Below are 24,274 nucleotides of genomic sequence, written 5' to 3'. Positions count from 1 at the left end.
TCTTGCATCTCCCTCCCACCATCCCTATCCCACCCCTCTAGGTGGTTGCAAAGCACTGAGCTGATCTCCCTGTGCTATACAGCTGCTTCCCACTAGCTAACCATTTCACATTTGGTATTGTATATATGTCAATGTCACTCTCTCTCTTCGACCCAGCTTACCCTTCCCCCCCTGTGTCCTCAAGTCCATTCTCTACGTCTGTGTCTTTATTCCTGTCCTGCCCGTAGGTTCATCAGAACCATTTTTATTTTCTTAGATTCCATATATATATGTCAGCATATGGTATTTGTTTTTCTCTTTCTGATTTACTTTACTCTGTATGACAGACTCTAGGTCCATCCACCTCACTACAAATAACTCAATTTCGTTTCTTTTTGTGGCTGAGTAATATTCCATTGTATATATGTGCCACATCTTCTTTATCCATTCATCTGTCGATGGACACTTAGTTTGCTTCCATGTCCTGGCTATTGTAAATAGAGCGGCAATGAGCATTGTGGTACATGACTCTTTTTGAATTATGGTTTTCTCAGGGTATATGCCCAGTAGTGGGATTGCTGGGTCATATGGTAGCTCTATTTTTAGTTTTTAAAGGAACCTCCATACTGTTCTCCACAGTGGCTGTATCAACTTACATTCCCACCAACAGTGCAAGAGGGTTCCCTTTTCTCCACACCCTCTCCAACATTTATTGTTTCTAGATATTTTGATAATGGCCATTCTGACCGGTGTGGGGTGGTACCTCTTGTAGTTTTGATTTGCATTTCTCTAATGAATAGTGATGTTGAGCATCCTTTCATGTGTTTGTTGGCCATCTGTATATCTTCTTTGGAGAAATGTCTCTTTAGGTCTTCTGCCCATTTTGGTTTGGGTTGTTAGTTTTTTTGATATTGAGCTGCACAAGCTGCCTGTATATTTTGGAGATTAATCCTTTGTCAGTTGCTTCGTTGGCAAATATTTTCTCCTATTCTGAGGGTTGTCTTTGCATCTTCTTTATGGTTTCCTTTGCTGTGCAAAAGCTTTGAAGTTTCATTAGAGGAGATTTCCTGGCAAGAAAGGGAGCGGGGATGTGTCCCTCGAGGCTCTGCTGTATCTGGGGTGACCAGCTGTCCCATTTTGCCCAGGACTGAGGGGTTCCCCAGTATATGGGGCTTTATCACTGAAACCAGAATATGGGGAAACCGGGATAGTTGGTCACCATGGCCCTATTTCCCTGGCCATTCTAGAGTCTTCTGTGTCTCCCTAGGTGGGAGGCCCCCAGCTTCCTGCAACAACCAGGCTTGCTCGTCGATCTCCCAGGAGCCAGCCCGAGGCCTCCTCTACTCCCTTGGGCTCATCAAAGGAGACTATGCTGGAGAAAGTCAAGACGGTGGCTGGGGGCTTCCCTGGTGGCACAGTGGTTGGGAGTCTGCCTGCCAATGCAGGGGACACGGGTTCGCGCCCTGGTCTGGGAGGATCCCACATGCCGCGGAGCAACTGGGCCCGTGAGCCACAGCTACTGAGCCTGCGCGTCTGGAGCCTGTGCTCCGCAACAAGAGAGGCTGCGATAGTGAGAAGCCCGTGCACCGCGATGAAGAGTGGCCCCCGCTTGCCACAACTAGAGAAAGCCTTCGCACAGAAACGAAGACCCAACACAGCCATAAATAATAATAATAATAATAATATCACCCTTGATTTAAAAAAAAAAAAAAAGATGGTGGCTGGACTCCCACACTTCTTAGCCAGGCGGCTGAGGGCTGGGTGCTGACCACAGGCCCCTTTGAAGCACAGATGGGGACTTGGTCCTCCCGGAGACACAGAGGGGCGCAGATGAGTCTCGACGTAGCCACCGGTCCAACGGGGTTCCGTTTTTACGAGGCCGGGAGATGTTCACGGGAAGCTAAGTAACAGGTTAATGAGGGGCTCTGATAGAAAGTGGTATTAACTTTGATGAGGAGAAAACACTTTGTAAAGGCCAACACCCACCGGGGCAGAGATATAAACTCGGGGTGAGGAGCTGCCTCTCTGCACTGGGGGCATCTGGTCTCGGAGATTGATCCCTTGTGCCGCCGAAGCCGTGGCTTCCAAATGCCTCAAGGCCAGCTTCTTGTCGGGGCCTCTCAAGGTCCCGGGAGGGGCCGGTGGGGACTCGGTTCGCGTGTCCACGATGTACTCCAGCAACTCCTGCAAGCTCCCCGGCCCGTCCCGGGGGGCCTGGAGTCTCTCTGCCCGCTCAGCTGGGCTGGGCAGGAGCGGCTGCAGGGCTGCCAGCTGTCTCCCCTCCGGAGGCTTTGCCAGCAGCTACAGCATGGAGGGGGAGGGGGCTGGGTCAGGGAGGGCATCCTTGCCGGCAACGAGAAGGAGACCATGCAGTTCCCGAACGACCCGCTGTCCAGCTACCTGCAGAAGGTGCGGCAGCCAAAGCGGGACAGCACGGAGCTGGAGAGCCGCATCCGGGAGCGGAGCCAGCAACAAGACCCCCTTGTGTGCCCCGACTACCAGTCCCGCTTCCGGACCATTGAGGAGCTCCAGCAGAAGGTGAGGGGTTCAGAGTAGGAGCCTGGTGCCAGCAGCACTGGCCTGGCAACCCTGCTCCCACGGGACACTTCAGAGGTCACAAAGCCTGGTCACATGGGTGGCCTCATTTGCTCCTCTCAATAATCTTATGAGGGAGGTATCATGAGGCCATTTTACAGATAAGAACACTGAGGCTCGGGCTGGTTATTCAAGGTGACCCAGGGGGCCGTTAGTGGAGCCAGAGCTTGAATACAGGCTCTATGAATTAACCGGTCGTGAGAACTTCAGTACCACAAGCCACCTCTCTGAGTTTTAATTTTTTTTTTTTTTTTTTTTTTTAAGGGGAGGGGATCAGGGTTGATGTGTTTGGTGCAGACCAGGTCTCCTATAACTAACTCAGGGAAGGGAGAGCCTGTCAGAAGTTTCCTTCTTGCTCAGTTTCCTTCTTGCCCAGAAAGTCCTAGCTGACTCCTGAGAGGGACCATTTGTGTCCAGGGAATTACATAGTATGCTCTTGGTAATAACCTGCCGTGAACCCCCTGTAGTCCTGGGAGATAGGAAGACAGGAGGAAACCGCCGTGCCAGGCCTTCCCTGCAGCATTTCTCTCTCTCTAACCCAGGTGAGAGATGCTCTGCTTGGTAGGGACCTTAGGGGTCACCTGCTCTGATCCCTACAGCATGCCCGTAAGGCTCCACGGAGTCTCAGTGCCAAGAGCCCAGGGATGGGTGACCCTCTTCCTTCAGAGGCAGCCTGCACCAGCTTTGGGGAGCTCCTGCCAGAAGAATGCCCTTTCTCTCACTGAAGTCACTTCTTTATTTCCCCAGACCCTGTGCACCAAGGCAGAGAATGCCAGGCTGGTGGTGCAGATGGACAACGCCAAGCTGGCTGCAGATGACTTAGGACCAAGTGAGTTGTCCCACTCGCTCATTGGTTGGGGGCTGGTAGAGCTGGACATGGGTGGTGCTCAGACTTTTGGTTATCGAGTCCCTGAGGCACCAGGCAGGACACACAGCACCAGGCCAGTCTGGGGTGGGATCTGACTTAGATATAAAAAGGAAAAGCAGCTCTAGGCGCCCTGTTATGTGCCTGCCAGGTACGAGATGGAGGTGTCCATACGGCAGCTGGTGGAGTCAGACATGAATGGCCTGTGTAGGATCCTGGATGATCTGACCCTGTGCAAGGCTGACCTGGAGGCCCAGATGGAGTCCCTAAAGGAGGAGCTGCTTAGCCTCAAGAAGAACCATGGGGGGGGCAGGTAAACATGGGATCACGTGAGCATGGGGGAGGGGGATGAGTGAGTCAGTCCTCTGGGAAAGTTAGTGCTGACCCTGGTCTGTGGCACAGGAATTGAATTCGCTGTGGTGCCAGCTTGGTGATAGACTCAATGTCGAGGTGGACGCTGCCCCACCTGTTGACCTGAACTGTGTTCTGGATGAGATGAGGTTCATCCAGGCTCAGAGTGACTCTCTGAGCTCCCGTTCCTGGATTCTGAGGCCTCACTGAGACTCAGATGGATCAGGCGTGACCTCCTCGCTCCTCCTCTGACATCTAACCTTTTTCCTCCCTATACAGTCCTTGCCCTCCCAGAGAGATGCTTTAGAACCCACCCTGGCAGAGATGGAGGCCCGCTACAGCGCTCAGCTGGCCCAGATGCAGCGCCTGATCACCAACGTGGAGGCCCAGCTGGTGGAGATCCGCTGTGACCTGGAGCGGCAGAGCCACGAGTACCGGGTGCTGCTGGATGTCCGGGCCTGGCTGGAGTGTGAGATCAACACACACCGGGGGCTGCTGGAGAGCGAGGACTCCGAGTGAGGATCCCTGCACGCTCTCTCATCTTCTGAATACGATCTACAAAGTTCTGGGGATACAGCATGGTGCCTGGGAAGAGCCCAGCAGCTGGAATCAGGAGCCTTGGGTTTTAGTTCAGGTCTTGTTATACATTCATCGTGCAACCCTGGCAAGTCCCTTTTCCCTCTGGGCCTGTGTTTCCCCGTTGGTAAAATGAGGGGGCAGGACTAGGGTATTTTTTCTTTTCTTCTTCATTCATTAACAAAAAAAATTTATTAAATTAATTCTTGAATGTAGTTGATTATTCATATGTATTTCACGTTTAGTTAAATCAATATTTAGAGTTTTCATCATTATGACTTCACTGTATTTTTCACAGCCGAACGACATGATATATCATAATTACTTCTTTCTTTGACAACTGTCACTGAACTCAAGTGCGTGTGCCCGACGCACAGGGAGGCGAAACAAACCAACACATTGGCGTCTGGAGCAGAGAAAGGCTTATTGCAGGGCCCAGCAAGGAGAACGGGTGGCCCATGCCCCCAAACCCCGAACTCCAGGACGAGGGGGATTTTTAAGGTGCTCTGGGTTATTGAAAACAGCAACTGGAAAATTATAGTCTTCTGGCCTTTTTTTTCTCCTAGGCTCCCCTGTAACCCGTGTGCCCCTGAGCACTCGCCCTCCAAGTCATGCCTCCCCTGTCTTCCTGTGGCTTCCTGTGGGCCTGGTGCAGCCCGCACCACCTGTAGCCCCCGCCCCATTTGTGTGCCCTGCCTGTGGGGCCGGTTCTGAGAGTGGCTAGTCCAGTAAGCCAAGGCCATTATCTCCAGGGCTCGGACTTGGCCTCAAATCAACCGTAATCCTAAAGCCCAATCCCCTGTCTTTGTGCAGAGCCCAGGCCTAGGCCTGGCCCTGAGAAGGCTTCCACACCTTCACCTTTCTCAAAGCCTGTCACTAAGGCTGGCCAACCCTGAAGCCCTCAGCTGCTCATCATTTCAACGGAGGTCAGGGTCTCTGTTCTCAGGCTGCCTCCTGGGCCAGGTTTTCCTTCTGGGTGCTGTTTTGGTGGGGTCTGAAATGCAGCAGAAGGCTCCTGTTGGAGGAACAATAAAGAGCGTTTGCTCTGGTTCTCCATGCCTAACCAGCTCTGTTCTGATATTGTTGGTTTGTGTCTCTGCTGGGTGAGGAGGGGTGACTCTTGGGCAGATGAATGGGGGAGGTTGGACCATGTATGACCCTGAGGATGACAGGGTCCCTGTGCCCCTAGTTGGGGTGGTTAGAGGTCTACAGTGTAGCATTTAGCTCAGCTTTCCTGATTAAGACCCTTCTCCAAGATTCCAGTGTTGTGACAGGTGACAGGTGACCAGACCCCTACTACTACCCTCTTAGTATATATGGTCGCTCTGGGGCCCCAGGAGAGGATGATGAACGCTGAGATCGGTATAATGTGAAGAATTTTAGGCCACTTCATTAGCCTCATGCCTGTGGTCCTTGTACGAGAAACAGTACGGAATCCCACACCCAGGGGACTCCATAAAAGTCCCACGCTTTTAGAAGCGTGATATCTTCAACCTTCACACAGCCCTTCCAGTTCAGCAAACCCCCTTAAAACCCACAGCCCATCCAAAGCAGGAGATGGGAGAGTGAGCCCGCCGCTGTGACTTCCACCCACAGTCCAGACAGTCTTGTTCTTAAGAGACTCATCATGTTCTCCTGTGCTCTTGACCTCTGATGAGGTGCATGGTGCCTTTGGGTCCCAAGGCATTTCCGCATGGAAGTGGGAGCTCCCAGCATCTCGGACCAAAGACTCACTTGTGCCCAGAATGTCCCTCCTCGACAGACCAGGCAAATGACAAAAGCCCCACCAATCCCAATGGGAAATGGAGAAGGATGAAGGGAAAACTCTGAGATAGAAAGGAAGACAGGTTGTCCCTAGATGGCCATACGCTCTTCATAAGATGCCAAGAGCACAGCTAAGGTGCTTCAGCGACATCAAGAGAGTGTGACAGGGCTCCAGGTGGAGAACAGATTGGTGAAAGATGCTGACCAAGGTAGTCCTGAGACCCCCAACCCTTAAGAGCACCCAGTAGAGTTCACCTTGATTCAATTTTAGAATCCTCCCCTTTCCCACCCCCCGTAAAGGAAGGCCTGGGGTTTTGGTTTCTCCCAGCACCCTCACTCCTGGTGCCCGGCACCACCTCAGCTCCCATCTTCTTGGAACCCCTTGGTCCTAAAGAAGATGAGGGTCTCAGGATCATTCAGTTCACTCAGCAAACTTTTACTAAGTGCCTCCCTGGGCCAGGCAGTGTGTCAGGTGCCAGGGGTGGGATTGACCCTTGTCTGAGGGAAGCCTTGGGATGGGACAGGAAGGATGTCCACTCACTGCCTCTCTCCTGTCCTACCTCAGTGGTGGAAGGAGGCCAGCTAAAGGGGGTCTGGCCTTAGTGTGATGAACATGGGCTCCGCATGTGGGCAGCCTGACCTGGGTTCAAATCCTAGCCCCAGCGTTTACTGCTTATGGGAGCTTTAACAGGCGGTAGTCCCTTTGGGAGTCTCAGTTTCCTCATCAGTGAAATAGAGAACAGGACACTTGCCGTGCTGTAAGGTCCCTGGTGCTTTGCCGAGCACATGCTCAGCATCTGAAAACTGGTAACTATCATTAGCTCCATTCCAGCAGGGCGCCAGGATTGCTCTGAGGATGGGCGTCCACCTTTTCCTTGCCCCACTTTCATTTCTGGCTTCCTTCTGATTTAGACCCGCAGAGCTAATTCCTTAAAGACTGAAGAGATCCTGTCCTCTGAAAAAACAATGATCTGGAAATTACACTTAGAAAAAAGATATATATGCTCCTATCACCCGGTGGTTCTCAAACCCACCTGGAGGACTTGTTAAACACGGATGGCTAGGTCCCACCCTCAGAGTCCCTGATTCAGCTGGTCTGGGATGGACCTGAGAAACCGCTTTTCTAACGTGTTCCTGAGTGATGTTGACAGTGTTGGTCAGGAGGCCACGTTGTGAGAACCACCACTACACGTTATTACAATAATGAGTGTAGGCAGACCTCATTTTCTCGTGCTTTTCTTTATTGTGCTTCACAGACACCGCGTGTTTTACAAATTGAAGGTTTGTGGCAACCCTGCATTGAACAAGTCTATTGACGCCATTTTTCCAATAGCATTTGCTCACTGCGTATCTCTGTGTCACATTCTGGTAATTCTCACAAACGTTCTCATGATTATTATATTCGTGACGGTGATCTGTGATCAGCGATCTTTGATGTTACTGCTATGACTTTCTGAAGTCTCAGATGATGATTAGCATTTTTTAGCAAGAAATTATTTTTTAATTAAATTCTGTACATGTTTAAAAAAATTTTATTTACTTATTTATTTTTTTAACATCTTCATTGGAGTATAATTGCTTTACAATGGTGTGTTAGTTTCTGCTGTATAACAAAGTGAATCAGTTATACATATACATATGTTCCCACATCTCTTCCCTCTTGCATCTCCCTCCTTCCCACCCTCCCCATCCCACCCCTCTAGGTGGTCACAAAGCACCGAGTTGATCTCCCTGTGCTATGCGGCTGCTTCCCACTAGCTATCTATTTTACATTTGGTAGTGTATATATGTCCATGCCACTCTCTCACTTTGCCCCAGCTTACCCTTCCCCCTCCCCGTATCCTCAAGTCCATTCTCTAGTAGGTCTGCATCTTTATTCCCGTCTTGCCCCTAGGTTCTTCTGACCACTTTTTTTCTTTTTTTTTTTAGATTCCATATATATGTGTTAGCATATGGTATTTGTCTTTCTCTTTCTGACTTACTCCACTCTGTATGACAGACTCTAGGTCCATCCACCTCACTACAAATAACTCAGTTTCATCCCTTTTTATGGCTGAGTAATATTCCATTGTATATATGTGCCACATCTTCTTTATCCATTCATCTGTCGATGGACACTTAGGTTGCTTCCATGTCCTGGCTATTGTAAATAGAGCTGCAATGAACATTTTAAATTCTGTACATTTTAAAAAGACATAATGCTACTGAATACTTAATAGACTACAGCACAGTGTAGACATAACTTTTATATGCACTGGGAAACCTAAAAATTTGTGTGACTCGCTTTAGTGCAATATTTTCTTGATTGCCACGGTCTGGAACTGAACCTGCAATATCTCCAAGGTGTAATTATATCTTATATTTTTAGGGTAAGGATTAAATGGGCAATTTAATGCCAAGCATCCAGCACAGCACCTGGTACTTGTACACGTTCAAAAAGGCTGGTCTGATAAGTCTCACTCCATGTGGTTGGTGTTTGCATCACCCGTCCTTCTGTCCTCTCTAAACAGTTAATACAGACAAAAGAACTGGAATTTATGGTTATTGCAGGAAATCAAACTGAGAGATGATTTAATCTAACGCTTTCAATTTGCAGGAGGGAACTGAAGCCCAGAGAGGTAGAGTGACTTTCCCAAGGTCACACAGCTAGTTAGAAGGTGGCATCTCTATTTTGACTTTTCTTAAGCAACACATTTCAGGGAATAGGGCTGGGCGGCACTTTTCCTTCCATGCCCCTTCACCAACTCTTCTAGAAATATATGAAAAAGAAGAAAAGTACTTATACTTCAATATTATATTGAGAAGATGCGTAAATAAAAAGTGGCTATATAACACACCCATAGTAAACACGAAGTGTGTGAGCCCACAAGTATTACAGGCAGGACTAAAAACCACTGGTCTCACCTGCTGCTTTCTTAAGAAGTGCCCAGTGGCTTCTAGAATCAGAGACACTTGCTCCTGGTCTCCTGGCTTTGCTCGTCCCAGGGCTGCAGTGTCACTTCTCAAGGGAGCTGATTCACTCTGCTCCTGTCTCTGGGGTCCCAGAGTGAGCCCCCCCATTGCAGAAAGCGAGGTCAGAGCCAGTTCCAGCTTGTTCAACAACAATAATCGAACTCTCTGTACGTGGAGCAGTGAGAAACGAAGGGGAGGATCCAGAGATGGTCGAGATAGAGCATCTGCTCACAGAGATATTCATGGCATTGACTTCCTTTCCCAAGACTGGGGTCCTTACCTCTCTCTTTCTCAGTAGCATCCAGTTGAAAGGAGGCCCCTGATTCTTAGGCTGTGCTGAGTTTGTTCTCTCCTCCCTAATATTATTTCCTTCCCCTGGGAGGAAGATGATGCACATTCATGAGGTTCAGAGGCTCTTTTTCTTTCCTCCCTGGATTCACACCACTGCCAGCATCGGTGCAGCTTCCGTCACCCACACATTTCCTCTGTAAGGGGCCGGGCCTCCTCTTCCTGCAGGGAATGATCTCATTAAAAGGAGGGGTCGCTGCCCCACAGAACTGTGGCCTCTCTCAGGGACAGAGCAGGTGGGGCCGCAGGGGGCAATGCCACTAGCAGCACAGAGCCAGGCCTGGCAGCCCCACCCTAGAAATGAGGGCCCGGGCCTGGAGCTGGTCCTTTGAAGATGTATCCTGAGGCGCTCGCCCGGTCATCAATGATGGGAGCCCAGAGTCCTGCCTTAGCCAAATGACAAGCTTGGCCTCTTTCATGAGGAAAGGAACTCCTTCTTGGAAACCAAATTACAAATGAATGAGCAGCTTCCTCTGGGACTGGTGGTCTAGCATAAGCCCCCTGACTCCAAGGGTACGTAAAAAGGCCCGAGCGGAATGGGGTTGGCAGACACGGACACTTCACGCAGCTGCAGCCTCTCCGACATGACGTCTAACTGCTCCCCAGCCTCCATCAAGAGCTGCCCCCCGTCACCCTCTGTCTGCTCCAGCAGCACGAGCTGCCGACTGGAGCTGTGCCTGGGTTACGTCTGCCAGCCCGGGATGTGCATGCCCTCTGTCTGTGCGCCCACCCCCTACCGGCCAGCCACGTGCCTCTCAAAGGCGCACTAGCCAGCTCCTGCCAGCCCGGCAGCTGCCGCCCGACCAGCAGAAGCTCCGGCTCCACGGGTTCCTACAGCCGATACTTCGAGGGTTCCTTCAATGGCGATGAGAAGGAGACCATGCAGTTCCTGAACAACCACCTGGCCAGCTACCTGGAGAGGGTGCGCCAGCTGGAACGAGACAACGCGCAGCTGGAGAGCTGCACTCGAGACGCCTCCCGGTCTCGAGCGCCTGCCTTGGGTCCTGACTAGCAGTCTTATTTCAAGACCATCGAGGAGCTCCAGCGGAAGGTGAGGGCAAGCGGTGAACAGACTCCCTGGGAAGGAGACCCAAAGAGCTGGCCTTCCAGATCTGAATCTCACTCGTTTCTTAAGCTACGTTCAGGGAAAAGAAACTTCCCTAGGACGCAGGATTATTTCCTAATTCGAGTGCTCAGCCGGAGCCCTTCACGTGGAAAGAGGCCTGGGATCTAGTCTCAGTTCTGTCATGGATTCATTGCGTGACTCTAGGAGGTCCCTTCCCTGGGCCTCAGTTTCCTCATCGGGAAAATGGGGATAATAAGGGTCCTTATGTCAAAGCGTTTCCATGGGTTAATACAGGTAAAGTGCTTAGCCCAGCCCTCGGTACGTGGTGAGTTTTCGGTAAACCTGAGTGCTCGTTAAGGACCCTTCTCACTGTCATGTCTAACAGAGTTTTTCCTCCCACGTTGCTCATTGCCTTCAAAATGGGGCATTCAGATTTATGAAGACCCAGGTGCTTGAAAAATAAACCTCACGTTTTCTGAGGACTTGCAGTTCACTGAATATCCCTCAGAGTTCCAGAGGCTTCGGCAGGGATGGCTGCAGGGCTACTGGTTCTCCTCACTTGGGTTCTTTTTCCTTCTTCTTGTCCTGGGCCGACCCCCTCTGTGTGCTGTGGCCCCCAGGTTCTGTACACCGAGGCAGAGAATGCCAGGATGATCGTGCACGTCGACAATGCCAGGGTGGCTGCCGATGTCTTCAGGACCAAGTGAGTGCGGCCAGGGGACGGAGGCGCCCTGTCTCCCGGCACATGCCTGGGGGCAGCTTTCTGTCAGTTTCATAGACAGTAGGAAAAGCGCCAGTGGCTCAAGGTCTTCCCTGGGGTTGGCACTCAGTTTCACCCCTCAGTCGCTGAGCCTGTCGTGACATAGGTACGAGATGGGGCTGGCCATGTGGCAGCTGGTGGAGGCCGACACCAGTAGCCTGTGCAGGGTGCTGGATGAGCTGACCCTGTGCAAGGCCGACCTGGAGATGCAGGTGGAGTCCCTGAAGGAGGAGCTGATGTGTCTCAAGAAGAACCACGAGGAGGTGAGGCCTGAAGTCCAGCTGAGGTGGTCCTGGGGGGCCCAGTGAGAAGAACGTGGGATTTGGGGTTGGGTAGTCATGGGCTGAAATTCCCAGGCCGGCCACAGATTGTATATGTGACTTTGCCCAATTTATTTAACCCTTCTGTAACCTTTCCTTTATGTTCTCATCTGTAAAATGGGGCTAACTCTATCGACAAGGCTGCAGCGAGAATTCAATGAAGTCACAGGTCTTAAACACCTGTCCTTTGGTTGGTGCTTGGAAATGCTAACGACCTTCCCTTCTGCATTTCCTGGACTGGCGTGACTGCCAAGGGCTTGTGGTGACTTGTTTTTCTCATGAGAGCTGCATAACAGGGGTAGAGTGGCCCACTAGGGCTGGAGGGGGCTGTTTTCTAGAACCAACATGGAATGGCCCGTCCGTCTCTGCTAGGCTGGACTGCGGGGGGTGGCCCCCATCTCGTCTAAGGGAGAGGTGAACTGCAGTGGTTTTCTTCTTTTCTTCTCTCCCCATCCTTGTTCCCCTTCCTCTCTTCTGTTTGCATATAATACACTTAATCCAAAAGCCACAGGTCGACCCTCTGCTTTCTGATTTTTCCTCATCTCCTGCAGGTCCTTGGAGGGGAACCCCTCCACCCTGGGCACCTGTATGCTGTAAAGCCCACCCGAGCGCTGGTGTTTTTTACCTCTTTCCCTGGGTTGACACTCAACCTCTCAACTTGGGATTTGAAAGCACAAGTGCCTCTGAATCCTGGCTGGGTTTCCTCAGGCTGAAGTGTAAAGTAACAATGTTACCACATACTCAATGAGCGCCCGAAAGCACCTGACTCACCCCATCTGGATCAGAGAACTGGGAACTGCCCCAGGAGGCCACTAATGAGGAGTTATCGCTGGTATCGGCAGCCTCAGCAGCAACTTTCTCTTCTTGGCAGGAGCCTGGGAGGCGCCTGCTCTCACTTGGGCCTTGAACCAAGGAAAGCCAGGCTCCTGCAGTGCTCCTTCCCGGACGAACGCACGCTGGGAGGGGGGCCGGGGAGACAGGGCACAGTTGTCCCATTTTAGTCCAAATGGACCAAACAAACCCCGATGTTGCTCCTGGCTTCTGCCAAAGCTGTAGGAAGCCTCTCCCATCACGGGGTGTCCAGGTGGAGCTGAAAGACCCTCGGGGTGCTCCAGAGTGGCTGCAGTCCTCACAGGGCCCCTCTAAGGCAGAGGTCTTTAGCATCCTTTGCTCCATCTTCTCACATCTCCTTGGGGAGGTGATCTAGGATCTCACGACCTCACACTTGCCTGGTGTTCTTGTGTCTTTTCAGGAAGTCGATGCCCTCCGATGCCAGCTTGGGGACCGCCTTAACGTTGACGTGGACGCCGCAACCCCCGTGGACCTGAACAGGGTTCTGGAAGAGATGTGGTGTCAGTACGGGGCCCTGGTGGAGAACTAATCACAGGGACATGGAGGAATGGTTCACCAGGCAGGCGGGCCTCTCGCAGGGGGCTGGCCTCCCCAGGATCCCTGAGAGGCACCCCCAGCCTTCTCCTGTCTCCCCCATTGCAGATGGAAGCACTTAACCAGCAGGTAGCCACAAGCTCTGAGCAGCTTCAGAGCTACCAGTCAGACATCAATGATCTGAGACGAACGGTCAACACGCTGGAGATCGAGCTGCAGGCCCGACACAGCCTGGTGAATGCGCCTGTGGGTGCCTGTCTCCCAGCTCTGGAGCTCAGGCAGCACCGAATGTAGGGGCAGGCGTCCAGGAAGGAGGAGGGGGAAGAGGAAGAGGCGGGAGGAGGGGGACGGCGAGGGGGAGGAGGTCCAGATTTAACCACCACCATTGCTTGCCCGGCTGACCTCTCCTGCAGGGAGGTTTCTCCCAAGACCCAGCTCAGAGATAAAAGGGCCATGTTTCAAATCTGATGTGGGTTAGGTGGCTCCTGTCAAACACTTCCCAAGAAGACTTGTCCTCTGCTTAGCCTGCCCTTCCAGACCCATGCTTCTCAACCCCGCCTGTGCAGATTTAAAAAGTCTCCATGCCCAGGTTCTTCCCCAGATGAATTATGGCAGAGTCTCTGGAGGTGGGGCCTGGGCATGGGCATTTTTTTAGCGTCTCCCACATGACTCTAAAGTGCAGCCAGGGTTGAAGACCACTGATCTCAGTGATGCTTGTAGCGGGGGAGCCTGGAGAACCGCAGGTCCAAGGCCTGAAGCCTGAGTAAGGTTGAAGAAGGAATAAGGGATTCAGCGTCACGTGAACGGAGGTTCAGACGCTGGCCTGTCACTTCCCAGCTGTTTAACCTTGAACAAGTCACTTGACCTTTCTGGGCTTCAGTTTCCTCAGTGACTCAGGTAGGGAGGGGTCATTCCCAAACCCAAGGAGAGACTTGGCTCTTCTCGGCTCTTTCTTTCTTTCTTTTTTTAAAAAATTGAATGGAAGATTCTTTAAACTCTATAGCGCTTTACAATTTTCAGAAGTTTCACATGCGTGATTTCACATAATTCTCTAATAACCCTTTTTTCCCCTACCCTTATATTGCCCCTCACCTTTTCCTTCTCCCCACTGGTAACCACTAGTTTGCTCTCTATATCTGTGAGTCTGCTTCTTTTTTATTTTATTCACTAGTTTGTTGTATTTTTAGAATCCACATATAAGTGATATCATACAGTATTTGTCTTTCTCTGACTTATGTCACTTAGCATAATGCCCTCCAAGTCCATCCATGTTGCTGCAAATGGCATTATTTCATTCTCTTTTTTTTTCATTCTCTTTTATAGCTGAGTAATATTCCATTGTGTACATAAACTCCACGTCTTTTTTATACACTCATCTGTTGATGGACGCTTAGGTAGCTTCCATGTCTTGGCTATTGTAAATAGTGCTGCTATCAACACTGGGGTGCATATATCCTCCTGAATGTTTTTGTTTTCTTCATATATATACTCAGGAGTGGAATTGCTGAGTCATATGGTATTTCTAGTTTTAGTTTTTTAAGAAACCTCCATACCGTCTTCCACAGTGGCCGTTTCTCGGTTCTTTCTAAGGTCATGGAAAATAGGTCCTCTCCTCACAGCTATTTTGTCTTTCCTTTTGCCTTAGAGAGACTCTCTGGAATCTACCCTGGCAGAGACGGAGGCCCGCTACAGCTCCCAGCTGGCCCAGATGCAATGCCTGATCACCAACTTGGAGGTCCAGCGGGCCGACATCCACTGTGACCTGGAGCGGCAGAGCCAGGAGTACCGGGTGCTGCTGGATGTCCAGGCCCGGCTGGAGTTTGAGATCAACACGTACCGGGGGCTGCTGGAGAGCGAGGACTGCAAGTACCTGGGGTGTGAGAGGTTTGGAGGAGGTTATAGGAAGCAACTGGATCTACCCATAAGGTACAGCCCTGTCATGATTAATAAGGGATTAGGAAGCCGGGATGATCCAAAGACGTCAGGCAGGTCTTCATGCTGCCATCCCACACCTGGCCCATTGGGACCATTCTGCTCCATTCCAAGTTGGCAGACTCCTTCTAAGTGCTCAGCGTGTGCCAGCGTGTGCCAGGGGATACTGAGACGGAAGATGACAAAGCATCTGTTCTCAAGCCTTTTCCATCTCCAGGGAGACAGACATGCCACTGGAGATCATACTGGGGAAGGGTGGATGTTTGGGGCACTTGGAAGGATTATGTAGCTTCATGTGTTGAGCTGTGGTGGAAAGGAGGACAGGAAAGATCAGCTGGGCCCCATTCAACGGTGAACCACAAAGGCCATGCTGGGGAGGGAGGGCTTTATTTTATAGGCAGTTGGGAGGCCTTAACTTCTTTTTGAGGAGGAAATGATAGAATTTGCTTAACTGCCTAGCTCCTTGCTAGATGGTAAACAACTGGAACTCAGAGAAAAAATATTTTTATCCCCTCCATCTGGTGCATAGTAGATGCTCAGTAAACGTTTCTTGACCAAGTCAATGAGAGCTCAAAGCTGCTCTTCAGGAAGATGGCACAGATGGCAACAGGAAGGGCTGAGTAGAGAGAGGGAGGAAGAGCTGGGCACGGGAGCCATCCAGGAGGCCTTGGATGTGGTCTAGGTAATAAACAATGGAGAGGGTCTGAATTTGGGCAGTGGAAGTATCCGCCCCCAGCCGTGGTACAGGCAGAATTGGCAGGGCTTGGTGGCTGCCTGGATGCAGGATACCTCTGGGCCTTGGATACCTGGTGGGCTGACGATTGTAGGTAGACATTCAGCCTTGCTTCTCTGCCATTTAGAATCTTGCCCTCCAGGGCAAGGGTTGCAAAGTCAAATATTTTTCAAGAACTAGGCCATGAACATACGTGAGTGACATGGGTGTTACTGTGGGACAGTGGATAACCAGGGAGCTATGGCTTGTCCAATGAAGGTGGTGCTGCCTCCTCAGGGCCATTTCTACCACATATGATGAAGATTCAGTACTGCTGGATCTTCTCATTATTCAAGGGAAGCTGGGAAGCTGCATTTCTTTTAAATGTTTAGGTTCTTTTAAAACAAATGTTTTAAGTTCTCCTGATTTTTAAACCTTTTCAACAAATTTTAAAAAATACAGGGGCTTCCCTGGTGGCGCAGTGGTTGAGAGTCTGCCTGCCGGTGCAGGGGACACGGGTTCGTGTCCCGGTCCGGGAAGATCCCACATGCCGCGGAACGGCTGGGCCCGTGAGCCATGGCCGCTGAGCCTGCGCGTCCGGGCCCTGTGCTCCGCAACGGGAGAGGCCACAACAGTGAGAGGCCCGCGTACCGCAAAAAAACCCAAAAAACCCAGCAACAACACACTGAACATTGGATGGAGGCCAAATAGCCCAGAGACAGGACAGGCAGCCTGAGGACAACATCCAGCCTGAAATGTGTTTCATCTGGCCAGTACTGTATTTTTTTTTTTTTTTTTTTTGTGGTACGCGGGCCTCTCACTGTTGTGGCCTCTCTCGTTGCGGAACAGAGGCTCCGGACGCGCAGGCTCAGCAGCCATGGCTCACGGGCCCAGCCGCTCCGCGGCACGTGGGATCTTCCCGGACCGGGGCACGAACCCGTGTCCCCTGCTTTGGCAGGTGGACTCTCAACCACTGCGCCACCAGGGAAGCCCCTTGTTTCTCTCTTAATTTCAACTTCTTGCCCAGTTTCTGAGCCTTTTAATTCTTCTTAATTCTGGCAATGACACAGTTGTTCTGTTGGGGGCTAGGGTAGGGGATTTGGTGGAAGTCAAGTTGAATAAGAATAGGCTTTGGAGTGGAAGGAAACAGATACTGAGAACGGCTTTGACACTTTATAATTGGCTTGAGCCAAGAAAAATGACTTCACATCTCTGGTCCTCAAAACCTTATTTATTTATTTTTGTAAAATTAAGATAAGAATACCCACTTTATACGGTGTAGGAAGGATATAGACAATATGGTTGATAAGTCCCCTAATACACATGATAGGTGCTCCTAACACACATGATAGGTGCTCCTATCATAACAGACTTTAGAATCAAGGAAGTAAGGCAGGAAGAGGGGTTGCAGTGACTCTGATAATACAAATCTTTTGAGTTTCATGGTCAAGTTCTTAGATGATATTCCAAAAGATTATTGTTCAGTGTTGTTTGTTATTGGCTTCTTGAGCTCACTGTTTTTGGTCTGGATCAGGCATGGTCTTCAGAGTCACCCTCATACTGATGAGTTTCTTAGACACTGTTTAAGACACCCATGGCTACCCAAGTTATTGTGCTTCCTGATGGACAGGAACGTAACCAACTGTGTGTCAGGTATGAGCCTGGCATATAGGATGTGCCAGGAGATGTGTTGAATGAATGGACTTCATAGTCTTTTTGCCCCTTAAAATGAGACCAAAAGGCAAACAACTGAAGAAAGAAGAAATACAGGACTTCTTGTTAATCGAGAAGCCCATAACATCTACTAAGAATCAATTTCTTCCCTGGGTAGGGAAGGCTGGTTGAGTTTTCACCCAGGTCAATGCCACTGTAGTCATAGAAGTTTGTCTCTCTTGCTGCTCCAAAGACCAACAGGAATAGTCATGCCTTCTGTGTGGACACATCAACAAGGAGGCCAACCCCAGTCAAAGCACAAACATCTGATGGCTGAAAGGACTTCTGTTCTTTTAAAATAATAAAAAGCTTCTGACTTCCCACCCACAGCCAACCTGATATCAGAGAGCCAAGAGGCACCTCAGATTCTTCAACATTCCTTTAATGAGATAAGGAACTCCTAATGGTAAACTCAACAGCTGAGTAGCAGGATGATGGTGCAACAGGAGGTAGAGAATCAAGCAGGGAGGTCAAAGCATGGAGACCACACCCACCTGGGATGGGGTTTAAAAGGGCCGGGAGGGAAGAGGGTTGTCAGACTCAGTGGCTTGGCCTTCCCGGCGGCTCTGAACCTCCTGTGCATCCTCAGCCCACCATAACTTCCTCCTACATCAGCTCATCCCACTGCCTGGGCTGCACCAACACTCCTGGAGCAAGAAACATCTGTGTCTCCTCCACTGACATTAGAGACTAGCCTGGGGCAGAGGTCAACAATGCCCCCCTATGTCTCTCAGCCACTCTGGCACACGCCAACCGAATCCCAGTGGGAACAACCCCTCTGGGCTGACCCAGCCTCTGTCTGCCCACAGCTGCAATGCCGCCTGCCCCTTGCTGGGGACCTGCCACATTCCTGGCAACATCGGAATCTGCAGGACCTATGGTGAAGGCTCCCTTAACAGCCATGAGAAGGAGACCATGCAGTTCCCGAATGACCAGCCGGCCAGCTACCTGGAGAAAGTGCGCCACCTGGAGCGGGACAACATGGAGCTGGAGACCCAGATCCAAGAGTCGAGCGAATGCCATGAGGCCACCGCGTGTCTGAACTATCAGAGCCACTTCTGCACTATCGAGGAGCTGCAGCAGAAAGTGAGGTTTGCGATGCTCTCGATCAGAGGTTGGCAAGCAACAGTCCCTAGGCCAAATTCAGCCTCCTGCTTGACTTTGTAACTAAAGTTGTATTGGTACGCAGCCACGCTCACTCACTGACGTATTGTCTGTGACCGCTTTTGTGCTACAATGGCAGAGTCGAGTAGTCATGACAGAGATTCATGGTCTGCAAAGCCTGAAAGATTTACTATCGGGCCCTGTACAGAAAAAGTTGACTGACCCTGCACTAAATGTTCAGGGCCTGGATTGGCAGTGGAATCAGCCACAGATAAAATTATTTTTAATTGAAGTATAGTTGACTTACAGTGTTGTGTTAATTTCTGCGGAACAGCAAAGTGAATCACTTATACATATGTATGCAAATTCTTTTTTATATTCTTTTCCATTATGGTTTATCCCAGGATATTGAATACAGTTTCCTGTGCTATACGGTAGGACCATGTTTTGTTTATCCAGTCTATATATAGTAGTTTGTATCTGCTAACCCCAAACTTGTGGGAAGAGAATCTCTTGAGTGAAGGTGAATGTGAATGTGAAAGGGATGAGATGTAGGATTTGATTCCCCAGGATTCTGAGTTTACGCTTTCTGAGTTTCAGTGCTTACAATTCCTAAATTGTAGTTGCAAAACACAGGGCAACCTAAGTTCTGGTGCAGCAAAAGGGGTCAGGGGAGTATGTTCTAATGTCCTTTATGAGCCAGTATATATCCATTCAGTAATATTGGTCTCTTATGTATATCTGCTGTCCCCTTTGGTTATAATGCAATACTTCTTAAGAGACTTCATCTTAGTTTTGGAGACAGAAAGACAAAGAATATCAGAATAAGGGCCATGACTCCAAAAAAGATGTTTAAAAAAAAAAAGACTAAGGCAAAAAACAAAATTAAATTGGGCTTCCCTGGTGGCGCAGTTGTTGAGAGTCCACCTGCTGATGCAAGGGACGCAGGTTCGTGCCCCGGTCCGGGAGGATCCCACATGCCGTGAAGGAGCTGGGCGTGTGAGCCATGGCCGCTGAGCCTGCGCATCCGGAGCCTGTGCTCCGCAACGGGAGAGATCACAACAGTGAGAGGCCCGCGTACCGCAAAAAAAAAAAAAAAAAAAAAAAAAAAAGACTAAGGGCCATGGAGCTATGGCTAGATTCAGGGAAGACCTTTGAGGAGGTTGACCAGCCAGTGAAAGGGACTTATTAAGAATGGATCCCACCTTACCTGAAAGCGTAATAACCAGCCCATTGTTCTGTGGCCTAGATTCCACATCTTGTTTATACCAGGTTAAGCATCATATCTAGCAAAATAAAATTAAGTCTTTGCTATATGTTCAGTTTGCAACTACCTTCCATCTCTTGCTTCTTTTGGCTCTATACCTTCACCTTTTGCCACGCATCCTCTTGCATGTGCCCCTCCTGTACCACACCAGCATAGCTCACATGTTTGGGAGTTCGTGTTGTCCAAGAGGATGTGGTAGTTTGAACCCAGCCAATGGTGCTTCCTTTGACTGAGGCCATAGATGGCTCTGGGAACGAGCAAATCCCTGAGTGTACTTTCTTTTCCCAGATACTATGCGTCAAATCTGAGAACAGCAAGCTGGTCGTGCAAATAGACAATGCCAAGCTGACTGCTGATGACAATAGGACCAAGTGGGTTGGGGTACCGCACTTGGGGGAGGGGCCAGATGTCTACCTGGACTTCTCTCTCGTGAGGCACTTGGTATAGGAGATGTAATCGACCAAGATCCCAAACCCACAGTTACAGCAGGAGTAAACAGAGGGCATTAAGCCCAAGGTCTTGAGAAAACACCCCTGGCGACCTGCAGTTGTTTAACTTTTATAATTTACAATCTGATTTGGAACGCATCCTCCACTTGATTCTATGTAAGAAGAACCGGGTGAAGTGGGCAGGGCAGTGATGGCATCTCCTTCGTGAGGACGCAGAGGCTCAGAGCCCTAATGGCACTTGCCAGAAGTTGCACGGCGTCGAGCGGTAGAACCAGAACTTGGCCCCGCGTTTCCTACCCCGAGGTCATTTCATGCGAAACTCCGCTGCCTTGGTAAAGGATGTGTTTCCACACTGCAGCTCGACCAATTTGTGAGCGCTAATTATTCATGACAGAAATCATGGTCCGAAGCCTACAGTGGAGGCATGTGAAGGTCAAAGGGTTTATACTCCCTAGAGGGTCCAATGTAGGAGCAGGGAAGGACATTATATATATATATATATTTGTTGTTCTTGTTGTTGTTTTTTGCGGTACGCGGGTCTCTCACTGTTGTGGCCTCTCCCGTTGTGGAGCACAGACCCCGGATGTGCAGGCTCAGCGGCCATGGCTCACGGGCCCAGCCGCTCCGCAGCATGTGGGATCTTCCCGGACCGGGGCACGAACCCGTGTCCCCTGCATCGGCAGGTGGACTCTCAACCACTGCGCCACCAGGGAAGCCCAGGACATTATATTTTATTGTCTCTTTTCTGGGCACTGTGGACGCCTCACTCCTCCAGAGTTAAGGAAGCCGTTTCCTTTCTCTCATTCTGCCAGTTTGGCTTCTAATCTGGGACAGAATCCAGGGTCCATCTCAGCTGGGGGGGTGGAAGAGGACGGTTTACCTGGCTGCCCTGTAGCCTCCCCTTTGACCATCTGCCCACGAGGGCAGCGTTGACCACAGTCCATCCTGGTATCCTCAGTACCGGCCACTCTGCCTGGTTGTCTTAGGTGCTTAGTATTGAATGAGTGGGGATCACCCTGCTGTTTCTGTGAGTGCACGACACAGGAAACGCCAACTCACAACTGGAGGGCAGAGGGAAGGCCAACAAGGCATGCTGTAGGTTGTGTCCTGGGGCCCCTCTGCTCTCTAACCCCAACTCCTGTGCCTGCCCTGGTGAAGGTACCAGACGGAGCACTTGCTCTGCCAGCTGGGGAGGGGGCCGACGTCTGTGGTCTGCACAGGGCGCTGGACGACCTCACACTCGCCAAGGCCGACCTGGGGGCCCAGCTGGAGTCCCTGAAGGAGGAGCTGCTCTGCCTCAAGAAGAACCACGAGCAGGTGCGGGGCCCTTTGTGTGACACGCGGAGACGTCCTGGGGGTGAACTCAGGCTCCTTTGGAGGAAGCAGTGAGGCTCTTCCTCCTGCTTGGGTGGAAGCTCGTGCCTCGCTGTTAAGCCTTGAAGGGGAGCTCTGGCTTTCCGTGGGACCTCGCCCACTGAAAGGCTCTGGAAGCTGCTATGCTGACGCAGGCAGCACCTCATCCTCAGAGGAGGGCAGGGAAATTGCTGGAGGGGATGGGAAGTGGGAGGTGAGGCTTTGAGTAGAGGGCAGTGGGGGCCCCATGTATGGGACATCCTCCTATGTCCACAGGGAGTCCACGCTCTGAAGTGTCAGCTGGGGGACCAGCTCCGGACTGAGCTGGACGTGGTGCCCGCTGTGGATCTGGGCGGGGTGCTGGAGGAGATGCGGTGCCCGTACGAGGCCCTGGAGGTAGAGCTGCAGGCTCAGCTCACGCTGGTGAGTTCCTTTGTGGGCATGGAAGACTCAGCTGGGCTCCCGCTTCCCATGGGCAATTCCCAGGTTCGGTACATGCGTCACTTAGATACAGACCAGGGACCCAGCTTTAACCTGATTCCTCACCTTTGCAAGAACACTCTCGTAGATGGGGACGCAAGAACATTCATGTGGTGAGGGAGGTTCTGCAAACGTCTCCTGAGGTCTACGAGGAAGAGTCACAGCGCGTTGCTAGTTGTCACAGCTGAGGACTGGATTTTTCTTGGGGCCTGGCAATGGCTTGGGGTGTCATAGCCTTTCTGAAGAGACTGAGGACAGGGTCGATGACTGTTAACCTCTTTCCCTCTTTCTTTGGTCTGCAGAACTGGCTGTGTGAATCCGGGGCCCGCTTCGGCACTGAGCTGGCCCAGATGCAGTGCCTCATCGGCGATGTGGAGGCTCAGCTGTCGGAGATCCGGGCTGACCTGGAGCGGCAGAGCCAGGAGTACCAGGTGCTACTGGACGTCAAGGCCTGGCTGGAGGGTGAGATCGCCACATGTTGGAACTTTCTGGAGACTGAGGACTGTACGTATGTAGCCTGATGTTGTTTGTGTCAATATCATGTGTAAAAGCAGAGACGTCTTATTAGGAATGACTCAAAAGGAGGCGTGGCATTGCAGACCCCACCTCTGGGGACAAACTTGCTACCCAGCAAGCCTGGTGGGCTGCCTGGACGTGGAGGAGGGTGTGCAGGGCCTCTGCAGCTCATGCCGTCCATTGTGTGGCCCATGTTATGCTCCCAGATGCTAGTCACTCCCACAGGAGCTAAAATACTGAGGGCTCTGTGCGTTTAGGTTTTGCTAAATTCTCTCTGGAATATTCCAGGAGCTTTTAAAAATATTGCATGGGGCGGTGGTATCTATTCTCTCATTTTAGTTCCTCAGTAACGCTGTGACAAAGGTAGGACAGATAGTACACCCCTGTGAGAAATAAGGAAGAGGACCAGGGGCTGTGTTTAAATGAAGAGAGTGGCCGGCCACCGGCTTTGCACACAGGCGCTCTGAGCTCTGGCCGCAGCCTCACTGTGAATTCCGGGCAAGTCACTCCCCTCTCTAGGCCTAGAGGGACCTGTACCGTCTAAGCCCCCTTTTCTCTTCCAATTCTAAAGTGCCTATTTATTTTGGATTTTCATACACTTCTCATGCCAATATTTAAGCACCTTTTTTTCTTCTGCAGGCTCCCCTGCAACATGTGCGCGACCCTAGCCTCCAGCACCTGTGCGGCCCCTGCAGCCTGTACCCACTGCTCTCCCTGCCTTTTCGGACCTTCTCGGGCCTCCTGTGGGCCTTGCTCAGAGCCTCGATGCTGAATTACTCCTCAGCCAGAGATGCCAGAAAATGGGAGATGTCTGTAGTCCCTTGGCTCCAACCCCCAGTCCTGCCATCGGAGGCCTTTCTTCCCCAGCCAGCCTGGGGGAGACTGAAGCCAGGCAGTGCTTCTCTGTTGACGGGCTTTCCAGCCCGGTAGCTCAGCCCTGGCCCCTGGATTTGTGCTTCCTCTCTTCAGGATGTCCTGACTGCTCCATTTTCTCTCTTCTGCTGCCTCCTGATCTCTCTGAGATGGGGAGGGTAACCTCGCTTTTATTTCGCTAATAAACTTTACTTCTGCAGCATAAGGAGTCCAGTGCCTGCTGGTCTGTTTCTCCATCCAGACCGTGATGCAACCGTTCCTGTAGAAGCAGGGGCTGTGGCTCACTCACCAGAGTGGTTCTGGAAGATGGCAAAGCCAGTGAGGACCGTGGTTAAAAGTGGAACTGCAGCAAGATGGCACAGATGAGGGATACCCAGCTCTGGACCTGACCAAGCCTGTTTAAGCCAGATTCACAGAGCTTTTAAAATACAGACTCGTTCAGACTAAATAAAGTCCCCCTTTAATCTGGATGAAGCCATCGCAAGGCCCCGTGTCGGGGCTTTATAGACACAGTGACACAGGGTCCCACAAAAGCCCTGCAGAGAGGGAGCGGCTGTTACTATTTTCAGCTGGTGGCTGAATCAAGGCTCGAACCCCAGTTTCTCTGAAGTAGATCCGAAGCCCATACTTTGAAAGCTTTGAAGGGGCAAAAAATTAAACACGAGAAGGTTTAGGGTGGTTGTTCTAAAAGTGTGGTCCTCCATCCAGTAGTACCAACATCCCCTGGGAACATGCTGGAAATGCAGATTCTTGGGCCCCACCCCAGACTTTCTGAATAAGCAGTCTGTTTCATCGAGGCTTCCAGGTGATTCCATGCACGCTCAAGTTGAAGAATCACCGTGTAAGGGGGGTTTATTTGTGAAGTAAGATCCCGACTGGCCAGACCCACTGCAGAAGGGATGGGCCTCACTCT

General features: G+C 51.0%; 1 protein-coding gene and 1 pseudogene across 2 annotated transcripts; both read left to right on the top strand.

The window, feature by feature from the left end:
• Nucleotides 1–712: 712 nt before the first annotated feature.
• LOC307177793 (keratin, type I cuticular Ha5-like) lies at nt 713–23,260 on the top strand (the record flags this gene model as incomplete). Its single annotated transcript, XM_079905224.1, is given in 13 exon segments — nt 713–728; nt 1,247–1,369; nt 2,055–2,293; nt 2,296–2,517; nt 3,322–3,391; nt 3,394–3,403; nt 3,591–3,671; nt 11,423–11,519; nt 12,829–12,954; nt 12,956–12,991; nt 13,071–13,196; nt 14,608–14,828; nt 23,128–23,260. Coding segments are annotated over 13 exon segments (1,500 nt in total).
• LOC307177366 (keratin, type I cuticular Ha8-like) lies at nt 17,819–20,173 on the top strand (annotated as a pseudogene). Its single transcript has 2 exons — nt 17,819–18,405; nt 19,979–20,173. The product of its transcript is annotated as a keratin, type I cuticular Ha8-like (transcript).
• Nucleotides 23,261–24,274: the final 1,014 nt, after the last annotated feature.

The sequence above is a fragment of the Stenella coeruleoalba genome (genome assembly GCF_951394435.1).
Source record: "Stenella coeruleoalba genome assembly, chromosome: 19".
Classification (NCBI taxonomy): domain Eukaryota; kingdom Metazoa; phylum Chordata; class Mammalia; order Artiodactyla; family Delphinidae; genus Stenella; species Stenella coeruleoalba.
Note: the sequence above shows the minus strand (reverse complement) of the source record. Positions and strands in the feature narration are given on the sequence as shown.